Source organism: Ursus maritimus, unplaced genomic scaffold (assembly GCF_017311325.1).
Source record: "Ursus maritimus isolate PB19 unplaced genomic scaffold, ASM1731132v1 scaffold_23, whole genome shotgun sequence".
NCBI lineage: Eukaryota > Metazoa > Chordata > Mammalia > Carnivora > Ursidae > Ursus > Ursus maritimus.
In genome coordinates, this window is record NW_024424786.1 from 35,979,793 (window position 1) to 36,004,435 (window position 24,643).

General features: G+C 43.6%; 1 protein-coding gene and 1 long non-coding RNA gene across 8 annotated transcripts in view; one reads left to right on the plus strand and one right to left on the minus strand.

Annotated features, from left to right (window-relative positions):
• Positions 1-24,643, plus strand: part of LOC103666165 — a 39,544-nt gene that overhangs the window by 9,303 nt on the left and 5,598 nt on the right. Inside the window, exons 3-4 of one of the 5 annotated variants that reach the window (XR_569452.2) lie at positions 14,407-14,527; positions 19,990-20,799. This is a non-coding gene — a long non-coding RNA (uncharacterized LOC103666165). Of the gene's footprint in view, positions 1-14,406; positions 14,528-14,634; positions 14,744-19,989; positions 20,800-24,643 lie in introns of those variants that run through there. The other 4 variants (XR_005837133.1, XR_005837132.1, XR_569451.2 and 1 more) reach the window with 4 other exon arrangements.
• Positions 1,967-22,084, minus strand: CBLIF (cobalamin binding intrinsic factor). Of its 3 annotated transcripts, none has more exons than XM_040639144.1 (10): positions 22,066-22,084; positions 19,256-19,373; positions 17,769-17,945; positions 16,848-16,961; positions 16,278-16,418; positions 14,133-14,314; positions 10,291-10,468; positions 8,714-8,915; positions 4,219-4,337; positions 1,967-2,187 (listed from the first exon to the last, which is right to left on the minus strand). In XM_040639144.1, the coding sequence occupies exons 2-10, from the start codon at positions 19,332-19,334 to the stop codon at positions 2,126-2,128; spliced, it is 1,254 nt and encodes a 417-aa protein (XP_040495078.1). In that variant the 5' UTR covers positions 19,335-19,373; positions 22,066-22,084; the 3' UTR covers positions 1,967-2,125. The 3 variants fall into 3 exon arrangements, with proteins under 3 accessions (XP_040495078.1, XP_008692414.1, XP_008692415.1); XM_008694192.2 differs by lacking the exon at positions 22,066-22,084 and adding an exon at positions 19,476-19,728; XM_008694193.2 differs by lacking the exons at positions 16,278-16,418; positions 22,066-22,084 and adding an exon at positions 19,476-19,736.

Sequence of the window (24,643 nt, forward strand, 5' to 3'; positions counted from 1 at the left end):
CCTCGCTCCTCTGGCAACACCAGTTTGTTCCCTGTAGTTAAGAGTCTGGTTTTTTGTTTGTCTCTTTTTTCTTTGTTCATCTGTTTGGTTTCCTTTTTTAAAAGATTTTTAAAAATTTGTTTATTTGAGAGAGAAGGAGAGAGCACCAGTGGAGGAGGATCAGAGGGAGATGGAGAAGCAGGCTCCCCACTGAGCAGGGAGGCTGAGGTAAAACCCTGGAATCATGACCTGAGTTGAAAGCAGATGCTTAAATGACTGAGCCACCCAGGCACTCTGTTTTGTTTCTTAAATTCCACATACGAACCAGTAATTCCTCTACTGGGTATTTACCCAAAGAAAATCAAAACACTAATTCGAAAAGCTATATGCACCCCTATGTTTATAGCAGCATTATTTACAATTGCGAAAGTCTGGAAGCAGCCCTAGTGTTCATCCACAGATGACGGATAAAGAAGATGTGGCCTATGTATGCAATGGAATATTACCCAGCCATAAAAAGAATGAAATCGTGCCATTTGCATGAATGATCTAGAGGGTGGAATGCTAAGTGACGTCAGTCAGTCAGAGAAAGACGGATACTGTGTGATCTCACTCATATGTGGAATTTCAGAATTTCGGTGACTTAACGTATCCCATCCTATGGATCCGCTAGGGTTACCTATCCATTGCCCTGTTGTGGGACATGTAGTCTGTTTCCGTGTTTTCCGTATTATGGCTCTCAGGGCGTGTTATGAGAGATGCTTACTCACACCCCAGAGAGTGCCTTCCAGCACGGTACCAGCGAGGTACCCAATAGGTATGTTCGGGATGAGGGCTTGGGCTGGTGGTTCACACCTGCTTCTCCCGGGAACCCCTGTTCCCAGAGGGCAGGCTCTTACTCTGAGCAGCTGGGAGGGGAGACGTGTGATGGGGCAGGTGAATCTGTCTGCTTTGGGGTCAGTATTAGGAAGTGTATTGAGGTTGCATCTCTAAGGTTTGCTGTCTAATTGCCTCGGCGCACATTGTGATTCTTGTGTATCTGCCCTATTATGATTCTCTCCTTTGTATAATTTCAGAATTGGGATTTTGGGGGTTGAAGTTGAGTGTATTCTAGGTCTTCTGATACAGTTTCGTATCCTTCATGAGAAACTTGGTCCCAGTGTTGACTCCTGCCAGCAGAGATTAGAGTGATGATTGTCTTTGAAAGCTTAATTTTTCTTTCAATATATGTGTAGGGTGGGATTATGGATCTATCTATCTATATATTATATATGTGGGATGGGATTTTAAATATACATTTGTATTTAATATATACAATATATTAAATTTTATATTACATACTATTAGTTTTCTTTATCTATTAAATATGTGTATCTGTAAATTTACATAAAAATATACATTTTAAACTTAATTTTACCCAGAATAAATATTAAAAATGGAAGGGGAGAGTATTAACATCATTTCCCTAGTTCTTTTTTTTTTTTTTTTTTAAGATTTTATTTATTTATTCGACAGAGATAGAGACAGCCAGCGAGAGAGGGAACACAAGCAGGGGGAGTGGGAGAGGAAGAAGCAGGCTCACAGCAGAGGAGCCTGATGTGGGGCTCGATCCCATAACGCCGGGATCACGCCCTGAGCCAAAGGCAGACGCTTAACCGCTGTGCCACCCAGGCGCCCCATTTCCCTAGTTCTAAACCATCTGGGAGTCTCATACGAAATAATTTTAGTCATTTCATTAAGTGATTTGAAAAGTAGTACTTGGAATAAGAAACAAAAATAGGAGGCTTTTTTTAAGTTGGAGTTTTTAAAATACTTCATTTGTAGAAATAAAGAAATGTGTTCATTAGTTAAGAAGATCGGAATGAGCCCCAGAGATATCCGCTGGGCTCGCTCTTCTCCCCTCACCCGAGGTCTAAACAATGACCGGCAGTCATTGCCTTGAGAAGCCGGACTTTGTTTCATGGGTCACAGATGTGAAGACTCCAGGGGAGTTTGAATCATTTATTCTACATAGTCGTTTCCATGTTTTACCAGGAATATGGTAGCATTGTAGATATCCACTTTTTTTACATAGACTTGAAAAGAAGTGAACAAAGATTCCACCGTCGTTCGGCGATGTTTGAGAGAACCTGAACCCACCTCACCCTTAGTACCGAGTGAAATTGGCGGTGATGTGCTCATGGTCGGAGGGTTTGTAGTCGGCCACTCCTGGAAACAAGCAGAGAAGAACATGAGGCGACCGTGGTGCGTGTAACCACCCCCAGCTCGCAAAGGACCAGCCCCTTGCTAGAGGAGTAAAGTCATCCCAGGGTGAAATGGGCAGCTAGACTCGTGTGGAGGAGCATGGAACTGAGATGTAGGGGGTCTTTGTTTCCAGGCTCAGGGTTGCATGTGGAACATGTCTTTGGACAAGCCCCTCAAGTTGTGAGAACCTCCTTTGCCCTATGTCTAAAATCACACTGATAATACTAACCCTGAAAAACGTTTTCAGGATTAAGAATAGTGACTGCTTGATGCTAATATAGTACCCGACACATAGTAAGTGTGCAATAAAATGGCTTATTTAAGCCAAATTTAGAGCATTCAAGGTAGGAACTCATGTTCACTTTTGAAGATTTTGCAAAAAATAGGGAAGGGCAGCGGGTTGAGAATTCTTGTGTTTCGGGGCAGAAAAGTTGGATGATGGCAGTACTGATGATTAGCTTTCAAGTCACCGGGCAGTGGAAAGGTAATTCCAGGCCCACATCTTTCTGGATGTCCGAGGCCTTTCTGTTTACCATTCTTTCCCCAGAGAAAAAAGGCAATTGGCAGACATGAGAATAAGCGTGATTTAGGCTCTCAGGCAATTCTTGAGATGAAGGTGGTAGGAAAACTAATAATACTAATATTTAGCATTTGTGAATGCATGCTATGCGGAAGACATTGTACTTATTCATTTTAAACATGTTATTTCCAATTTTCACACTACGCCAAGCAATGGTGTTTACTATTTCCATTTCCTAACACTGGAAACTGGTTCTGAGAAGATTAATGCCTTGCCTAATGCAGCTAGTAAGTAAGAGAAGGGGCTTCTGACCAAGCCTTAGGTAACCTTGAGATCGTTATTATGTGCTTTGCTGCAATTGAACAAATTCTGACTGGCCAGATTTTGTTAAATACCTGATAGGCTCTGAGAAAACATCTGTCCCATCGTAATCTTGGATAGTGAAGCATCTTTATAAAGCTGCAGCCTCAGCTCTGCTGTGACTCTGTGTGGCTTCACATCTCCCTGCACGGTGACAATGAACATCCCCTTGACTAGGGAACATCATCCTTAGATAAAACCTCACACATGGCTCTTTACCTTGGAGGGTATTTTAGTATTTGTGCAGAATTTTAAAGAATGTTAAGGTTTTGCTGAAGTCTGAGTTTCATTCTTGCCTCTTTCCCCACACAAACGTGCATAAACATTCTTCTCTTTGGAGATTTTGAAGAATCGTTAGAGCAAGAAGGTGAATGAATGTTGAGTGAAGCTGTGGGGGAAGGACAGTCATGCCACAGTTCGGAAGCATGGGCTCGATGATCACTCAGTCCCACTCTAGATGCAGGACTTGTGCAAGTCCCTTTAACGCCTCCAAGACTTAGTTTCTTTCTCTGTAGAAAAGAGAATCACCAATACCTACAGAGTTGACGTGTGAAATACGATAACATCACCGTGTGAAGAGCTATGTTTTCCATCCCCCATATTTGTTTCCCTCTGGCGATGAAGTCACTGTGCTTTTGTTTTACACATTGATGTTTAATTTTTAAATCCTAACGTGGTCATCTTCTTAGATCACATACTACTTTTTCTACTTGTTTATTTATTTATTTATTTATTTGTCTCTCACATTATCTGCTTTTCTCTTTTTCAGCTCTTATTGCTTTAAGTAGGTCAGTCCACTTTTCTTGGTCACTGGATATGTCCCCATTGGCTCAGAGTGGAGTCAGGATTCTTGATTTTTGAAAAAGCTATTTTAGAAAGCCAGCCACCTGTTCTATCTATCATCCATCTATCTACCCATCATGTATGTATCATTCAATTGAATCACTGTATATATATTCATAATATGTATGTGTACATACATATATGTGTCATCGTATGTATTCATACAATCTCACAGTTATTTGATTAAATGAATGAGTGAATGAAATAAGGAAATGAAAGAAAGTAGCCTGCAGACTATGGAAGAAATTCCCAGATTCCTTTCTTTTTCTCACCTTCATTCAAAGGTGTTTTGCCATTAAGGAATTGCCAGTATGTCCGCTCCTGAACATTTTCAGCAACATTGTTGATAGAGGAGACGACAAGGCCCCAGGATGTCATCGTGGTTTCAAATCTGTAAGAATAAAATCATATGTGATTAATGTGATCTAAGTCAGGCAATAAGGGGTTAAGGTGAAGGGGCAGAGACATTGTAAATGCTTTAGAGATCAGATAAAACCACATTCAAAGTATCATGTCATCCACATAAAGTATCCCCAAATTACTAGAACTCATACAGCAATTCAGCAATGTGGCAGGATACAAAATCAATGCACAGGAGTCAGTTGCTTTTCTACACACTAACAATGTAACTGTAGAAAGAGAAATTAAGGAATCAATTCCATTCACAATAGCACCAAAAACCATAAGATACCTAGAAATAAACCTAACCAAAGAGGCAAGGGATCTCTACTGTTGAAACTACAGAACACTTAGGAAAGAAATTGAGGAAGACACAAAAAGATGGAAAAACATTCCATGCTCATGGATCAGAAGAATAAACATTGTTAAAATGTCTATCCTGCCCAGAACAATTTACACTTTCAATGCCATCCCTATTAAAATGCCATCGGCATTTTTCAAAGAGCTCGAACAAAGAATCCTAAAATTTGTATGGAACCAGAAAAGACCCTGGATCACCAAGGGAATGATAAAAAGAAAACAAAGCTAGAGGCATCACATTGCCTGACTTCAAGCTATATTACAAGTGTGATCACCAAGACGGCATGGTATTGGCACAAAAACAGACACATAGACCAATGGAACTGAATAGAGACTCTAGTAATGGACCCTCAATTCTATAGTCCACTAATCTTTGACAAATCAGGAAAAAATATCCAATGGGAAAAAAGACAGTCTCTTCAATAAGTGGTGCTGGGAAAATTGGACAGCTGCATATAGAAGAATGAAACTAGACCGTTTCCTTACACCATAGACAAAGATGAACTCAAAATGGATGAAAGACCTCAATGTGAGGCAGGAATCCATTGAAATCCTAGTGGAGAACATAGGTGGTAAACTCTTCGACATTGGCCACAGTAACTTCTTTCAAGACACGTCTCCAAAGGCAAGGGAAACAAAAGCAAAAATGACCTTTTGGGACTTCATCAAGATAAAAAACTTCTGCACAGCAAAGGAAACAGTCAACAAAACTAAGAGGCAACCCACGGAATAGGAGAAGGTAATTGCAAATGACATTACAGATAAAGGGCTGGTATCCAAGATATATAAAGAACTTCTCAAACTCAACACTCAAAAAACAAATAATCCAGTCAAAAAATGGGCAGAAGACATGAACAGACACTTCTCCAGAGAAGACATACGAATGGCTAACAGACATATGAAAAAATGCTCAACATCATTAGCCATTAGGGAAATACAAATCAAAACCAGAATGAGATACCACCTTACACCAATTAGAATGACAAAAATTAACAAAACAGGAAACAACAAATGTTGGCGAGGATGTGGAGAAAGGGGAATCCTCTTACGCTGTTGATAAGAATGCAGGCTGGTACAGCCACTCTGGAAAACAGTATGGAGGTTCCTCAAGATGTTAAATATAGAGCTACCCTATGACCCAGCAATTGCACTACTAGGCATTTACCCTGAAGATACAGATGTAGTGAAAAGAAGGGGCACCTGCACCCAGTGTTCATAGCAGCAATGTCCTCAGTAGCCAAACTGTGGAAGGAGCCAAGATGTCCTTCAACAGATGTATGGATAAAGACGATATGGTCGATATATACAACGGAATATTATTCAGCCATCAGAAAGGATGAATACCCACCATTTGCATCAACTTGGATGGAACTGGAGGGGATAGTGAAGTAAGTCAAGCAGAGAAAGATAATTATCGTATGGTTTCACTTATATGTGGAACATAAGCAATAGCATGGAGGACCATGGGGTAAGGGAGGGAAATCTGAAGGGGGAGAAATCAGAGGAGGAGATGATCCATGAGAGACTCTGGATCCTAGGAAACAAACTTAGAGTTTCATAGGAGAGGGGGCTGGGGGGAGGGGGTAACAGGGTGATGGGCATTAAGGAGGGCATGTGTAGTGATGAGCACTGGGTGTTATATGTAGCTAATGAATCACTGAGCACTATATCAAAAACTAACAGTGTACAATACAATGGCTAACTGAACATAATACAAAAATGTCTGCCTTTAGGTAGAAATGAAATTAATACAAATTAAAAATATGTTTATTTAAAGAAAAACATCCTCAAAAGAGAAATTGCAAATGACTAATGGATATGAAATTACTTCCCTTGGAATTAAATGAAATTTAAATGAATGGAGTTTTTAAAAAAACCTATCAGTAAGCAAATTTTTAAAAATGTAAATGCCCAACAATGGGTGAATACTTACATGAGTGATGGGATGAATATCCAAGATTGAATTTTTTTTGCAGTGACGAAATTGTATTTTTCAATAATTTTAAATGACATTAAAAATGCTCGTGCAATAATTGTGAACTGATAATGTGGGACACAAATTTTACACGAAATAACTATCCCATCCATGTGAGGGATTACAACTATTTATAAGATGCATAGAAAAAAATACCTACAAAATTATAAAGAAATGTCAACAGCGATTATATTGTGGACGTACCGTAGATGCTTTGTTTTGCTCTTTTTAAAAAAATATTTAAATTCAATTAACATACAGTGTATCACTAGTTTCAGAGGTGCTTTGTTTTCTTTCTGTATCACCCCCCAACTGTCTACTGTATGTATTTATGACATTCACAGTCAGAAAAAGAAAAACCAGGCAAAATTAAAGCTAAGCTCAGAGAAGTAGTAAGGTATATTCAGAGGGTATTTGAAAACTAGGTATTCTGGAAATGCAACTTTTATCCTGACCTGTCTGTGGGAGTAGGGAAATTACGGAGCTGGGCTGCGGACAGCAGGCACAGTGTATGGAACCTAACCCTGTGGAATGGATTCCACATACTACTCAGTTGTCACTTGGGCTTGGTCAGTCTTTCTTTCTGGCATCTCTCTGCAGAATTTGGGTCATGTCATCTTTCCTTTGAAAGGCTCTTCTCTTTTCCTTTCCGGGACTTGGCATTATTCCCTCTGCTCCTCCTGTGAGCTTAGTCTTCTCCATATTTCTCTACTGCTTTCTTTTCTTGCAAACTATAAAGACATCCCAAGGTTTAATTTTATTTCTTGGGATTTATTTCTGTATTCTGCCCTTTCCCAACAGTGCAGTGGAAGGAACGTGAGCTTCACAGTCAAGTCTGGGTTCAGATCTCAACTGTATTAGTTACACATCATGTGATCTCAGGAACGTTACTTAGCCTCTTTGGGCCTATGTGGTGCTATCTGTAAAATGGGCATTTAGATCATGGTGGTTGGTTGGTTTGTTTTTTAAAGTGGGCTCTACGCCCAGCATGGGGCTTGAAGTCACAATCGTGAGATCAAGAGTCGCATGCTCTGCTGACTGAGCCAGCCAGGCGCCCTGGACTTGTGGCTTTGTTGGGAGCTTGTCCCTGCTACTTATTCCGCAACTTCAGTCATCACCTCTATCTGAGGACCATCCGACCTCTTTTGCCTGTCCTGACCTCTTTTTCTAGGCCTTCATCTAAACCTCCAAAAGTGCCCTAATGTTTCTGTTTTGAACTCCCACAATTAGACATGTCTAAAGGAATTAAGTCTTTTTCTCTGAAACACATTCTTTCCTCCTGCCAGTCCTATCAAAGTTTGGAAGCTTATCTCTCTTACCCACCCTCCTGCATCCAGTACTCACAGAGCCAAGTGGCATCTTCCTTGGGCTGAATCTGTTTATCCTAGATGGAGTCTTCATCACCTCACAGATTCATTACCTCAGGCAAGCCCCAGATCTCCTCCTTGTCTCCCATTCTCGAATCAATTAACATTTTACAACATGACTTTTCTTACTTAGAAACTTGCAGTGCTTTCTCTAATAGGAAGTCTGATCACCTTAGCCTGGTTTTTCAGACTTTTTCCAATACCACCCAGTCTATTCTTCCACGTTACTCGCTTGATTCAGTCCGGTATTCTCTTCTCTAGTCAAGCTGGCCTACTCACTGACCCTGAAGTCCTTGCTTATTCCTGTCTTGAATGCTTTGTTCTAGCCATTCCCTCTTCCTAGAATGCCCTCTTCTCCTATCTTCCTGACGGCACTTATTCCTCAAATGGGGTCCAAAGCCACAAGCCTTCCCGGACTGCTCTAACCCACGATTGACTCTCTCCCTTTGAATTCCTGTTCGTAAAACTCCATCATACGTTGACTTGTGTGATTGAATTTTTCCTCAGCGCCTTGCTTGTTACTAGATTTCAAGCTTCTCAAGGGGTCATGAGATGAAGATCTGTTAAATTATCAGAAGGGAAAAAAAGTAAGAAAAGGAAGGAGGGAGAGAATGGGAATTCAGGTGGAGCCTGGGGAGAATGGTGGATGCTGCTTGAAGCACGCACTTGAACATGGAGTTTCTGCGCTGTGCTTCCTCTAGGACGACAAGTAGCACGGATCCAGGTTTCACACTCACGTCCATGGTCTCATTGAAGAAGAGCTCCACCCCCCTCAGCTGGTTATTTATGGTGTATATGACGGTGATGTTGGGTGCTGTGGTGGGAACAGGGCTGGGTTGGTTGGGGAGAGTTGGTTGCACTTCATGACCTGTGAAGAGCGAAGAGGCCACATTTGTTAAAGGTTATGGGTTTGTATAACGGCGCAAAAATCTCTGTTATTGGCAACTCATCCTTAAAAACATTTCAAGAAATGGCAATGATTTTGTGTCCTTTGTGGGTTGTGCTGAGGAACTGGTGTGATCTATGAAGTCTCATTTCCATTCTAGAGAATTGTTCATAGCTGAAGAGCTGACGGCTAGTTTTATAGTGAACGTTAGTTTTGTTAAAAGAATTTATAACCAGAAGGGAGGATGGTAGCCCTAAGTCATATTTTACATGATTGAGTTCTGTTCAGGTGTGGGCTTTTTTGGCAACACTATGAATCTGGAAGCAAGGGTAGTGAATTTCAGACCCTTTAAAAAACATCTGGGCAACTGTAGTGTAGAGTCCTAGGAAAGACTCCATGGCCACCTTGTCAAGGTTGGGAAATCACTGGTAAGCAGCCTAAGGAGTTAGGTGAACGTGGCCATGTTTGCGTGGTTGAGATCAGGTTGCTTGTTTGTAGTCTCTATAAACTCTGTACTGAGATAGGCAAGGAGTTTAGTAATCGCTGCTTATCTCAACAAATCCATGCAACATAAGACAAACAGTACTTTATACTAGTATTTGATTAGAAAGAAGAGCTGGAGGTATCTTTGCAAAGACTCGTTATCTCTGGAGTGATAAAATTTTTGTGCAGGACTCCCACTTTCTTCATGCATATTTCTACAAAGTTTGAATTTTAAGTATCTCTGTATTACATTTTTAATTGGATAAAATAGATATATGTAAAATAAAAAGATAATGTGCCATGTTTCCATCCCATTCCTTTCCTGTGCCAGGAGCACCAAGGCTTCCTATTTAGATCTCCGAGTCTGGGCTTACATGCAACTCCGTTCTTCTCATAAGTCTCTCAGACCAGGTCAATGATTGGTCACACTTTCTTTGCTATGCACTACATGTGGCTTCTATTCCTATTTAATACTTATTTCATTCTTCCAAATGTAGTTTTTGTCTGCATATCCATCTCCTGACCTTGTAAAGAGCAGATATCATAAGATAGTGTATAATGTTTGGTGCATTTGTCAAATGAATGAAGGAAGTTATATATCATCTGATTGCTAAGAGGATGGACCTCCCCTCTTCACCAGCATCTCACAAAATGCTATGCCTACAGAAAGTACTCACTTAATATGTACTGAATGACGTAGACATGGGGGCTGAATTTTGAGGGCAGGCTGCACACAGCACTTGGGGATTGGATATCAGATATGGTTCTGCCTACATAACAACCCTATATGCCACTGAAAATAGATCCACATATAATTACTGGCATAAGTTGACACTTTATGACATAAGGAAAGGCAGATGGTAAGAGTTCTTACCCGGGCTGCAGGACACATGGGGCACATCCAGGTATGTCTTGCCTTTCAGCGAAGGGAGGATTTGGGCAATGGACATGGGATTGTGGAATTTCCCATGCTCAATCTCCGTAAGTATGGTGTCCATGGTCTTCTGGCAGTTCCACTCCTTGTTAGGTTGCTTAGGTGTCACAGAGAGAGCCTGGGACAGGAGAGAGAATGAGAGATTGATTAGGCATGGCTGGGAGTTGGCCTCTATAAACTTTATAAGAGATATACTTGATCACTGATCTTGGGGATCACCAGAGTCCAAAAGTTTGGGACATTGTCTGTCTTGTTCACTGCTGCACCCCCACCTCTTAGCTCAGGGTCTGTCACATAGCAGTCACACAGCAAGTATCTGTGCACCAATCAGATTTGGGGAACACTATTAGGGCTGCTGTATTTATAGCATGTGTATATAAAACAGTTCTTGGATGTAGAATGAAGGTGAGAGCCAGGCAAAGCAAGTTCAGGGACACTGTTTGTCTGGGCCATCTGGCCATCTGAACATAGCAGTGCTCTTTTGTGTTGTTCTGCACACCCTTTGGTGCACTCCTCCCATACTTTGTGATCATGTCAGGACAGTCAGCCAGAGGCTTCACAACCCTGGACACAGGGGCGGACTCATGGCCTGGGCTGGGCTAATCATAGAGTGCCATCCTTTTGGTGACAGTGATTAGTGGACACACACACTAGCCAGTGTCGTTCCCTGACATACAAACATTCAGAGAGAGAAGCATGTCTTTCTCTCCAGGTAAGCATTGGGCTGCTAATGACCATCTTCCTCAGCCACTTTGAAGCTGTGCGGTAGGAGACAGTGAGGAAACCCAGGGCTGAGCGATGAAAACAGAGTGGTGCCTGAAAGCGCAATTGAGTCCTTTATTCTGGTTAATCCTGAAACTGTTTAATCTAGCCCTGGACGTTCTAGTTTATAATGTGAAATAGCAAATCCCCCATTTTTTTCTTAAGCAAAAATGATTTGGGTTTCTGTTATTTGCAAAATGATTCTTGATGAATGCACCAAGCAATTCATTCTACTTTGCTGAGATTTATATCACATGAGTAAAATAGAAATCATAATTTCTGCCTACCTTTGTGGGTTCACTTGAGGTTCATATGTGGAACAATAAGCAAAAGCATTTTGTAACGTGTGGTATATAAGCTGTCATCACCACCTCCCTCCCTTTAGTGGTGTGCTGACCATGACCTTCATAGTACGTCAGGGGTTTGACATACTGTGAGATAGTATGAGATTGCCGGTGACCGAGTCACCTGAAGCTCGGAATAGGAAATGGGAGAAGAGAGAGTCGAGTCAGAAATGGCTTTGTGAGCCAAAGGCAGCTGATGAGCAACCAGACAGTTTTGACAGGTGTGACCGTCACTATGAGCTTTGGCAATCATGGACCTCGGCTCTTGCCAGAGGTCACCTTACAGGGCAGCTTGGCTGAAGAAGCATCAGGTGGGTACTCCTCAGCAGCCAGATCTTGTTCTCTTGCCATATTCACCTCTCAGATCCCAAAAGCAAGATGTATCCCCTTGGGATAAGACATGACCAATGCCAACACTCTAGAGAGGAATAACACATTACCCTGTGAGAAGTCATTATAACTTTGCATGAAGATGTTTATCAGATCTTTTCCAAGTTAAATCCCCATCAGAGGAATTTTGAAAGCTTTGGAATACTGATGGAGGGAAGAGAAGAAATTCTGCAACAGAGGACGTGCCTCATGAGTGCCTAGGGAAGCCATGTGGGTGGCCCGGGCCACTTGAAGGGCACTGACATCCTGGAAGAGGGTGAATAAAGGTCGAAGAGGAAGCTTCACACCCCGCTATTCTGCTGGGAGAGATCATGAACAATTACTGAGCACCACATGGTGCTTGTGATTTTTTAAAAAATACCGTCGCGGGGCGCCTGGGTGGCTCAGTCGTTAAGCGTCTGCCTTCGGCCCAGGGCGTGATCCCAGAGTCCCGGGATCGAGTCCCACATCAGGCTTCTCCGCTGGGAGCCTGCTTCTTCCTCTCCCACTCCCCCTGCTGGTGTTCCCTCTCTCGCTGGCTGCCTGTCTCTCTATCAAATAAATAAAATCTTAAAAAAAACCTTCGCAACACTGTTTTTATGGGAAAATTGAAATTCAGAGAAATTCAATATTTGCCCACAATGGTGGCAGATCTGGGATTCAAACTCAAGTTGTGACATCTTGAGAGCCATTTGCTTTTCCACACCAGCACATTTAAAATTAGAAAAAAAGTTGCGTATTAGATATCTGGTGATTTCAGACTTCAGGCTGTTTGGGTAAACTCTAGATATGTGCCATAACTCGAGTAGGGAGAGGTTATGTATCCTAACTGGTTAGAAATCCATATGACCTGTGATATCTGGATAAAGATGAGGTCTTGCCTTTTCATAAATAAAGCTTTAATTCTTAGGTACAGCTTATCAGAGTGTACCCTGTGGGTGATAAAATCCCAAACAGAATTCAAAAACCAAACTAGCAAAAGCAAAAAGCAAACATTTCTCTGGCACTAAGGGGAAGCAAGTTTATTTTAAGTGAGTCATAGATAAAACCCATCTTATATCCCTTCCAGACTGCCTCTGATATTTCACAAAACTTTCTAGACCGGAGCCCTGGGATTGTTCTCGGATGATTCAGCCACGGTAACAGTCTTTTTTTCCATGGCCAATCTTCATTCACCTTAACGTGACCTGGAAGCTGATGTTGTTCTCATTAGTTGCTCCTATACATGGCACATTGGAGTGGGGATTTTGTATTTACTTTTATGTTTAACATGAACTAATTTCTAGTCTGTTTATGTCCTTTGCTAATTTCTAATGTGTAGAACATCAGGGCCAGTCTCTGCTCCTCTCCTCAAAGGGTTTTTTTCTACCACCAGTCCGGAGGTATATTAGGTTTAGGGCTGGCATTGTAATTCCATGGTTCTCTGTTTCCTGGGCTTTCTGAGTTGAGAGGGTCGTGATATAGTTTTTCTATGAATTACATTAGGCATTTTGGGACTTTGGAGCACAGACTTCTCAGTTTGGACTAGAGGATTTGGCCACAGATGACCCTTTAATTTCTGAGTCTAGTTGTTATCTGTCCCCACTCTCATGAGTATGTCTTCCATGGGAGGGTGCTGCCCTAATCAACCCTAATCAGTAGGGGTTGGCATGTGGAGATATATCAAGCAGCGTCTTATGGAATCCAAGCCTGGGATCTATACTAGGGAAACATAGGATTGAGTATGGACACGGTACCAGACACACCTGGTTCTGCCATTTAGACCACTGTGTGAGGTTGAAATGAGATCGAGATTATAAAAGAGCTTGACAAGTCAGCTCTAGGTTGGTTTCACTAGTCAGTTTGAACACAAGCCCACATTTTCTGGATCAAGATAAAGGGCTGGAAAAAGCACACTTGACTGGCAAGATGGAATCAGAAAATTCCATTTTTTTGAGGACCTATTTTAATATCCGTATTTTTTATACATCAAATTTTCATCAATCTATAATTATTGTGAACAAACATCATTATCAGTAATAACCTGATATGTTTCTGGGATTTATTTCTTTTTCCAAGGAAGAGAAAAGAATTCATATAGTTTTATTTTCACACTTTACCTATGAGGTAGGGAGGAATTAACACCTGCTTTTTCCAGTAGAGAAACTGGGACAAACACCACAAGGAATGTACCTCAGGTCATACTAGCTGGTCTTTCCCAGAGATATTACAAGAAGCCTGGTCTCTTGATCCTACAATCCAATAATCTTATCCAACACAGCCTAGTATTGGCATGGACCCAACAAAGAGCATGGGTGATATGTTTACCTGCATGGCAAGGCCAGTACTGTAGATGTCTCCAATGATGCCATTATCTTTGATCCTCATGCTGATATTCTTCACGGCTTCCTCTAGTACCTGACTGAACAGGATTCTGTAACCCTCCTCTGAACCTTCTGGGATCTTGTTGTACATACAAGTCAGAGCCAAGGTCGCCATCGCTCCTGTGTCTGTGAAGCACAGTTGGAGGGGGATGGGTAAGACAACCATCACCACAACAGTGTGAACAACTAACATTTACTGTGTGCTTATTGTCTTCCAGCTACATTAGCTCCTTTATTCTTCAGGACAACCTGTGAAATAGGACCTATAATTAACTCCACTGAAGAGATAAGGAAATGGAGGCTCATAGAGGCCAAGGATGGCCCAAGGCCACACAGCTGGTAAGTAGCAGTGCCAAGACCTGAACCCAGGTCTGTATGACTCCACAGCTCATGCTTTTAATTTATGTAGGCCAGTGCTTTATTCAATCTCATTTTTCTTGTCCCAGTGTTTCTCTCTAAAAATGTCACCAGTTCTTGAAGGCCCAGCCATCACCACCTCTCAGTGAAGCCTTCTTTGGTCTGCCCAGTGCCACAGGTGCAGTCTCTCTTCTGAACTTTTTTTTTAAAGTAGGCTCCATGCCCAGTGTGGAGCCCAATGTGGGCTTAAACTCACAATCCTGAGATCAAGACCCAAGCTGAGGTCAACAGTCAGACACTTAACTGACTAAGCCACCCAGGCACCCCACTTTTCTGAACGTTTTTAGCCTGTGTTGTTTGGACCTGTTTTGCAGTCTCAGTACTCTCTGCTCTGTTTTGTTGTTACTGTGCTCCATGAGCTCCTGGATGGTGGGAACTTTGCACCCCCCAGACCACCCGGCACAGGGTCATTTTCATTATTTGCATGGGAAAGTGTATGTGGACTGAATGAACAAGCCCTGGCAGGACAAGACAGAACAAATGAAAGACTTGCCAGATGACTCTTTCTCTGATCTTGTTCTCCCTACTGTAATCTCCACCTGAATTTCTATAACCTAATTAAGGATGACAGTGTTGTTGAAACCAATGTTGGCCAGGAAGTCAAATCTCCTGAACTGACAGACACCCTAGCAATGCATGAGGTCCCAGATGGAAAACAGAGGCCCGTCTGCCCTTGAGCCACAGGGAGGGTACTAGAGTACTTGACTGTTGGTCTGAAAGAGCTTGAAATGAGAGAGTTTGCCTGAAACGAGAGAGGCTGTAGAGGCAGGGTGGATAATGGGGTGAAAACCTGAGATGCGCTATTGCTTGAGAGTGGTGAAGGAGAAAAGGTGACCATGAGTGAAGGGCACATGATAATGTCCTCAAAGCGGGTGTTATTCAGGGCAGGTTTCGTGGTTTGCCGAAGGGTGGACAGAAAAGGACTTGGTGTTGTAGGGGAAAAAGCTTCTCATCACAAGCAGCCGTAAGGTTGCAGAATGAAGAAATAGCGTGGTTCCAGTGTATCCTTGAGGGGAGGAGCATCATGGGTTTAGGGTTCAGAGAGTATCTTTTTACTAGAAAGAGAATATCAGGATGTTACAAGGAGAAACTTCAAGAACAGAGAGTGGAATCATCAGTAGTGATAAAAGAGAGGGTTCAGGGTGCCTGGGTGGCTCAGTCAGTTAAGCATCCGAGTCTTGGTTTCAGCTCAGGTCATGATCTCAGGGTCATGAGATGGAGCCCCGTGTCCGGGTTTGCGGTAAGTGTGAAGTCAGCTCGAGATTCTCTTTCTCCCTCTTCTTCTACCCCTCTCCCTGCTCTCTTTCTCTCTCTCTAAAATAAATAAATGAATCTTTAAAAAGGTTTCGGGGTAAGACTGAGTCTAGACATTGATTTAATCATTTAAGAATTTGCCTGGGAATAACCGCTGACTTGGGTGACTTGTTTATTGTTCCCAGTAGACATTCTGTCATTGTCAGACATTTCAAGTATTGTCCTGGTTTGTTTTACTGTCTCCCTTTCATTTATTCCTTAATTCACATGTCCAACAAATATTTGTTAAGTGCCTTCCATCTGCAGACATTTTCATGATCCTCGGCTCCTCCTCCATGGAAAGCTGTCCCCCCCCCCCCATTGAGTGCCCTTGATGTTCCCAGCTGAGGGCAGTGTTTGGAAGTGGCAACCAACTTACCCATATTGAAGGGGGAGGAACTGAACCTCAGGATCTTGGCAAAGCGGGCTGCTATGGGTAAGGCCGTCTTTGGGTTCTCCTGGCACAGTGCCAGGACTGCCAGACTGGGCCCATAGAAGGTTGGAGCTGGGGCATCGGGGCCTGGGAAGGGGACAGAGGGTCTCTGTGAGATTAACATTCACCATAATGAGGACATTTGTGAAAAAGGTAAAAGTCAAACATTTTAAGTAAAAATTTCTAGAGAACTTGTCCAAAAAGAAAGACTCCATATTGGCAAAAACTAGCTTTAACATTTCTCAGAATAAGAATGTCACCCAGCAGGACAAGAGAATAAAAGGAATGACTGTCTTCAGGTGGTGGCATGAGTCTGTGTCCCCGGGATAGTGGTCTTCTCTAGTTCATTGGAATAGAAATGAATATCTCACGGCGGGATTATCTGAGGGATCCTGAGTGGAGGTAGCTTCTGTCTCTTCCCTCACTTTCCACACACCCATCTTTTTCTTTCTAGGTTTAATATTCTCAGGAAGGACCATTTGCCTCACTCTCCCCTTCCTTCTGATGAGGTCTTACTTGAAGGTGGCCAGGTTTCCATTTGTCTCTGTAGAATTGATACTTTATTCCCAGGGTCTCGACAGGAGGAGTTGAGGGCCATGATGATAAGGGCGAGCTGACCAATGGTTAGGTCTGTGGAGGAGAGAACAAGATAGTCACAGAGGTATTCTCAGGGGAGAGTGTGCCAGGGGCCAGGGCTGAGCTCTCTGCTTCTTGTCCAGATCATGTTGATTTTTAATAATGCGATTGGATATTTTTTTTTTAATTTATTTTTAAGTAATCTCTACACCCAGTGTGGGACTCGAGCTCACAACCTGGAGATCAAGAGCCACGTGTTACCCCCACCGAGCCAGCCACGTGCCTCTAGATAGTTTTTTGATCTTGTTTTTCTTAAGCAAAGAAGTATGGAAAAATGCTCAAGGAGTGTTTAACCTGGTGACCACTGTGTGACTTGGCAACTTCATCAGGAATCCCCTGTATCTATTTTAGAAAAGCAGCAAGAGCACCCATACAGATTCATACCTGAAAATAACTTTATTATCTAACTTGATCCTCAAGACAACTCCTGTGAGGTGGGCAGAACTGAGATTTGATTATTATTATCATTGCTATCATTACTGTTGATGTCCTTGTTATTAGAATCATCTGTATTTTGCAGGTGAAGCAGTGAGGTTGGTGCAGCTCTGCTTAGGGTCACAGAGTTAGTAAGTGGCGGGGCCAGAGCTGCAAGCCTGCTCTTTTCACATCTGGTCTAGGGCTTGTTCTGCTTTCCTGTCTAGCTCTACAAATGCTCTGACTTCACACACCTTTCTTTCCAGGTGCATAGGGAAAGGTGTTTGGGTGATTCAGGTACAATCACAGGTGGTATTGGGGTGGGGGCGGGGCTGGGATCTGGGGCAGGAGAATCAGGGAGCACGTGGAGGGGCTCTGACTTCTCACCGGCTGTGTCACTGGCCATGAGCTTGTCAGTCAGGAGCTTCTGGGCCTCCACGTTGTAGGCTCCGGCCAGGTTCATGGCAATCAGGACGCTGGGATTTGGGTGGGCGGAGCTGGTCACAGAGTTCTCCATGAGCACTTGTATGCCATCAACCAAGGACTGCTTTGCCAGGGGAACCGCTGAGAGGAGAAAAGTCATTTAGTAAACCCCTAATCCTCTCTCTCTCATCTCAGAAACATGTTTCCTGAGTGTCTGTCTGTTAGAAGATGGGATTAGTTAGCATTAGTATTCTCAGGGACACCCTCGGTGGGGGTGATTATTATTATTATTTTTGGAGGGGGGTGCTTATTAAAGAGAGATGGAGAAAACGTTGAGATTTTCTTTTGAGGCCAGTTAGACCCAACATCTTCTCAAATAACCCTTATATTTATCAAAATGGTTTCTCACTTAGGAAGTTCAAGCAATATGGCTCATGGCCATTTCATATTATTTCTAGCATATTCCTAGAAATCACTAATTTCCTTGCAGTTTTTTCTCACTCTTTTTTTAAAGTTAATTTTTTTGGGGTGCCTGGGTGGTATAGTTGGTTAAGTGTCCGACTCTTGATTTTGGCTCAGGACCTGAACTTAGGGTCCTGGGATCGAGCCCCACGTCCAGCTCTCTGCTAAGCATGGAGTCGGCTTGGGATTCTCTCTCTCCCTCTCCCTCTGCCCTTTCCCACCCTTCTCTCTCTTTCTCTCAAATAAATAAAATCCTGAAAAAATATAAAGTTACTTATTTATTTGAGAGAGAGAGAGAGAGAGAGAGTGTGTGTGTGTGTGTGTGTGTGAGCGAGCCTCTGGGCCAGCAGGGAGAGGAACAGAGGAAAAGGGACAAGCCGACTCCTTGCTGAGAGCAGCACCCAATGCAGGGCTCAATCCCACGACCCTAAGGTCATGACCTGAGCTGAAATCAAGAGTTGGACACTCAACTGACTGAGCCTCCCAGGTGACCCCCCCTTAAAGATTTTATTTTTAAGTAATCTCTGCACCCTACATGAGGCTCGAATTTACAACCCTAAGATCAAGAGGTCCATGTTCTTCCAAATGAGCCAGCCAGGCACCCCCTTTTTTTCTCAGTCTTACGTGAAACATACGGAAGACTTGGGATATGACCTGTCCTCGGCGAGTACCAACACCCCCCCCCCCCCCCCCAGCAGTGGCACTTACTCAGAACAGCTCTGAGTGTCTCTCTTTGTGCCACCAGCCATCATTCCTGCACCAGTATGTCCACATCTTAAGGTCAAATGCATAGACTTGCCTCTCCAAGAACGTAGGCTGTTTGGCCAGGAAAGATGAAGCAGGCACTCACCCTGACTCACCCACTTTGAACTCCTGCAGTGATTGCTGTTTTCAGTCACTTTCTCCTCAGCAGACCTCCATGTGTGAGGTTTCCCCTGTCCCCGGGGGAACTGCTTCCCTGACCTTTCCGGAAGGAACACCATACTCACAGCATGAGCTTCGGGTCCAGGTGCTGGTCCCAGCCGCAGCCCAGAGAAGGGGCAGGATGTGGAGGGTGAACCAGGTCATCCCACTCTCTTGTCCAGTATACGTCCCGTGCACAGATCCCTGTGTTGGAGAGTGGGGTGTTTCTCTACTTTCTCTTATATATGCTGCTTTTTGTAAAACAGTCTGCCGTCCTCCCACTTCTGGCCACTCCTAACCACTTACATTGACCTCTCTTTCTCTGATAGAACTAATTTGCATATGCTTATCTAAGTTCCGTCCTATCAATCCAACAAGGTGTGTGGAAGTGACTTCTAGGTGGCAGAGTCAGAGGAGACACTTGGGGCCACTGAGTTTGCAGTGATGGTGATAATGACAAAATGTCCTTCACTGCAGTCCTAGGTCATTACATCAGGAGTGTGAGTGAGCAGAAACAGGCCTTCCTCCTGGGCCTCCCTACACCTGCCCGACAACCTCCTGGCTGTTTATCAGCAACCACTTCACTGAAGGTTAGGCTGTTCCTAAGCCACCACCTTACTTACCGTTTGAGGCACTTGTTTCAAAGTGTATCCTTTTATGCCCTCAGTGAGGATCTGCCCGGTGAAGTTGGCCTTTATGCAGTTAATAAGTTGCTGTGACCTGGGTCCCAGCCTAGGCTCTTTAAGGTTGTTTGACTTCAGGCAAGCAATGGACTTGAGTTTCCCAGAAATTGTATGTTCATTTTTTTTTTTTTCTTAAGTAGGCTTCATGCCCAGCATGGAGCACAATGCAGGGCTCCAACTCATGACCCGAGATCAAGACCGGAGCTGAGATCAAGAGTCGCGGCTTAACGGACCTGAACCACCCAGGCGCCCCACCAAGAGGTTGTTTCATTTGATTTCTTTTTCCTTATCTGGGGACAAAGCAGTTTCAAACACCCAGGGCTTCCGATATTAGCATGTGAAGTAACTAATTAGAAAATGTGGCTCGATGAACTATAGTAAATGTTCTGTGCAGTTCTAGCAAAGCAAAGTATACCTCCTATAACACACAACTAGAAATGGTATCCTGAGATTGTGAAGGGAGGGGCTGATGTGTCGGTAACTACTGGATCTTAAGTGGCTTCTTTTGGGGGGCCATTCTGTAGTGGCTCCCGTCTTAGAATAAAATTCAAAGTTCTTTTTAATGACAAGGCCCTGTCAGTCCTGGCTCCTGGTTGCCTTTTGGGCCTCCCCTCCAACCGCTTTCTCCCTTGCTCCCTCTGCTCCAGTAGCTCTGAGCTTCTTGTTGCTCCCTGAGCCCATCACCCGCCTTTGCATTTGCTGTCCCCACTGCCCAGGACACTTCTCCTCCAAATATTCTGACGGTGGCTCCCGCACTTCCTTCACGTCTTTGCTCAAAGGCCAGTTTTCAGAGGGTCATCCCAGACCATCTCTCTCATGTAGAAGACAGGCTCACCCCCATGGACACCCACTGCACCCCTTACCTGCTATGACTCCTCACCCTGTGTCACACTGTGCGTGTGCTTTGTTTAGTGTCTGTCTCCCTCTCCACTAGAATGTCCACTCTGAGGGGGAAGAGACTTTGTCTCTTGTCCATTGTTCTATCGCCAGCTCTCGAGCCACTACCTAGTTCACGGTAGGAACAGAATAAATACTTTCTGGATGAGCAAATTAATGAACAAATATAAGGCATGGGTTATAAAGCATTTTTTTTTTCTTTCTCAGGGGAGTGTTGGTGGTTTTGTGAGGTGAAAGCACAGTATACATATGGGAGTGCATTTGACAGCTTCTAACATGGCTCCATGTTCCCACCTCCTGGTGTTCACACTCTTGTGAAATCCCCTTCTCCAGAGTGTGGGCTGGCCTCACTTCTCATGAATACAATACAGCAAAAGTTATAAGATGAAGTGGCAAAAGTCCAACTTCCCTCTTGCTTGCAGTCTCTGTTTGGCTCTTCTTGCTTCTTGCGCTGAGAAGGCCAGCTGCCAGGCTATGAGCAGCCTGATGGAGAAGCCTGTATGGCAAAGAACTGGGAGCAGCTTCCAGTCAACAGCCAGGGAGGGAGGAATCCAGCCAACAGCCATGTGAATGAGCTCGAAAGCTTATTCTTTCCCAGTTGAGCTTTCAGATGAAGCCTCAGTCAACATCTTGATTGTGGCCTCATTGAGAGACCCTGACCCACAGAAACTGTGAGATAATACATCCTGTTGTGTTAAGCCAATAAGTTTTAGGATGACTTGTATTATTAACTAATATGTGGTGTATGGTGGGAGATGAGGCCAGAAAGACAGTTTGAGGGCTTTGCATGCCATGTGAAGGAGTGGTAGGCACAGTAGTGCCCTCTGTGCTCCCTCCGCCCCAAATATCCACATCCTGATCACTGGAACCTGTGATATGTTAGGTCACATGACAGGGAGGAACTAAGGTTGCTAATGAGCTGATTCTAACATAAGAATATTATTTTGGATGATCTCGGTGAACCCATGTAATCAGAGGTCCTTATAAGTGGAAGAGGGAGGCAGGAGAGTGAGTCAGAGAAGGGGATGTGGTGATGGGAACAGAGGTTGGAGTGATCTAAGCACGGCTTTGGAGGTGGAGAACGCTGACTTCCCCCAGAAGTTGTGAAAGGTGAGGAAACGGAGTCTCCCCTAGAACCTCTAGAAGGAACTCAGCCCTTTCAACACCTTGGTTTTATCCCAGTGAGGTCCATTTCCGACTTCGGAACACCAGAACCGTACAATGATGTGTTTGTCTTAAGCCAATAAATTAGTGGTAATTTGTTGCAGCAGCGATAAGAATCTGATACAGGCTTAGGATCCCAGCATGGCACTGACCTTGGGTTCCAGAGCCTGCTCGTGACCGTCCTGACATGCGCCACGCACCCTTGGTGTGCCTGCTCTTTAAGTGCACATTTCCTTATAAATTGCCACTTACAGCCATGGTTGCTGCAAGACCAGTTATGATACAATCATCGCACTTAGCAAATAACTTCCAGAACAGGAACCACACAGGCCATACATTTCTTAACTCATATATTTCGACAGTCCTTGGCTAACTATTGACTGAACTTTTTTTTTTTCCCCAAGAGACAGCGAGGTGGGAGGGGGAGGGGCAGAGGGAGAGAGAGAGAGAGAGAGAGAGAGAGAGGGAGAGAGGATCTCAAGCAGGCTCCATGCTGAGCACAGAGCCTGATATGGGCCTTGATCTCATGACCCTGAGATCATGACCTGAGCCAAAATCAAAAGTCAGATGCTCAGCTGACTGAGCCACCCAGGCATCTCTTGACTGAAACTTATTAATTTATTTGCCTGTTTTCTCCTCTGCCTAATTTTCTGGTATCTACGCACCCAGACTCTCAGTGGACATCTCAGAGGTTTATTTGTGTTGATTATTCTCTGCTGTGGCAGCAGAGGGAAGTGTCTCCCCTCAGACTTGGTCTCGGTTCTGTCATAGTGCGAAGCCGTAGAGCTTCTCATGAGGCAGGTGTGGCCAGAGCTGGGATTCCTTGGGCAATGTCAGTAGAACTCGAAGGGAATGTTACTCCGTTTCTGTCCATGTCTGTCTCTGAGATTAAATGCATTCCTATCAGATGGCAGTGTTACTATATTCTACTGTGGGACCGCTGGTTGGGAGGAACTCAGCTCCGTTAAGAATGGAGGCTTGAGGTGCTACAGGGAAGTGTTGGAAACACAGGGGCAGAAAGTGAGATTTTACGTTTGATCCAACGAGAGGAATTAAATGAGAATTGCGAAGGAAGTGACTTTTTCATGCTGTGATTGCATGTTATTTGACCCGTGTCAGTGTGCCAACTGGAATATCCTCATACCACATTTGGGAGAACAGGTCTAATTCAAATTGTGTGCTTTACTGGTGTTGACTGGTTATTATGAAAGTGAGCTAGAATCATTGAGACAGAGTCCGCAATCTCAGAGGGACCTATTCCAAATTTGTTATTTTGAGATTCAACTTCATTGGTCCGTCGCAGGGTCAATACTTCCTGTTATTTTTTGCTTGAGCTTACTTATTTTTCCCGATGGACAAAACCAACCATATGTACTGTTTTTTCCAGGGCACTACCAGTTTTTAATCTGTCTTTTTGAGTATAATTACTAATAGTGTTCGCTTTCACTCTTTACAGTTGTGGTTGGATGATAAGTCATGCTGTGTTTGATAGACAGGAATGGCACTTATAACCATTACCCCTCAATTTCCCATTGCTCGTAGAGTCTACAAACAGGTCTGACAGCTGCTGCCCCACGTGAACAGCACCCGGAGGTCTCCTGTCTCTAAATGAGCTTTCAAGAGGAGACACAGACCCAAGGGGATAGGCTCCATTGCTGTCTAGTTATGAGGGCATCTGTCATATCCAGTTAATGAAGAATTGGGTGGAGTTGACCCTGAGGGTTGAGGACCAGTACCAGAAAGGAATGGTCAAACCCTAATAGTAAAGCAGGGCTGCTGGTGGAGGGGAGGAAGCTAAGAGTATCATGAAGGAAACACAGGAAGAATGAGGGAGACATTGATAAAATAACTAATTCTGCCTGAAGGCATCTTCCTTTTGGGGGTTGCTTTATTTAAAGATTTTATTTATTTATTTATTTATTTATTTATTTATTTATTTGAGTGGGGGAGAGAGAGAGGGAGGGAGAGAGAGAGAGGAGAGGTAAGGAGCAGGGGGCGAAGGAGCGGGAGGAGGGGAAAGAATCTCAAGCGGGCTTGGTACTCAGCATGGAGCTCGCCGTGGGGCTCAATCTCACTGAGATCATGACCTGAGCTGAAATCAAGAGTGGGACACTTAACTGAGCCACCCAGGCAACCCTGATTTAATTTTAATTTTTTATTTTGATTGATTTATTTATTTTAGAGAGAGAGAAAAAGAGAGAGTGTGAGCTGGGGGAGGTACACAGGGCGAGGGAATGAGAGAATCTTCAGACTCTCCTCTGAACAGGGAGCCCAACACCACTGATCCCGGGATGCTAAGGTCAATGACCTGAGCCAAAACCAAGAGTCAGCTGCTGAAACGACTGAGACACCCAGGCACCTGTAGGGGCACCCTGATTTAATTTTTTTTTTTAAATGTGAATTCTACCGAAATGAACATCAAAGGTGATTTTTTCTGCATGTATATTTTTGATGATATGAGTATTAGAGTGTTTTTATGGTGAAGTAAAGGGAAAATACATGTGGGAGAGGAACAAATGAACCCAAGGGAGATAGCTGGAGGAGGGGATGATATTATTCCTGAGACTTTATGGACTGGTCTTTTATGTAGAAATCTCACCTTTCCCTCTTTCTCCAGAGCAGAATTTTTCTCTCTACCCACTGTCTTTCTGAGGTCAATATATCCACTCAGTTTGTCCCTTACATCTGGGCCTCGGAGAGCTGTCTCCCTAGAGATTTTCTACCTGATCT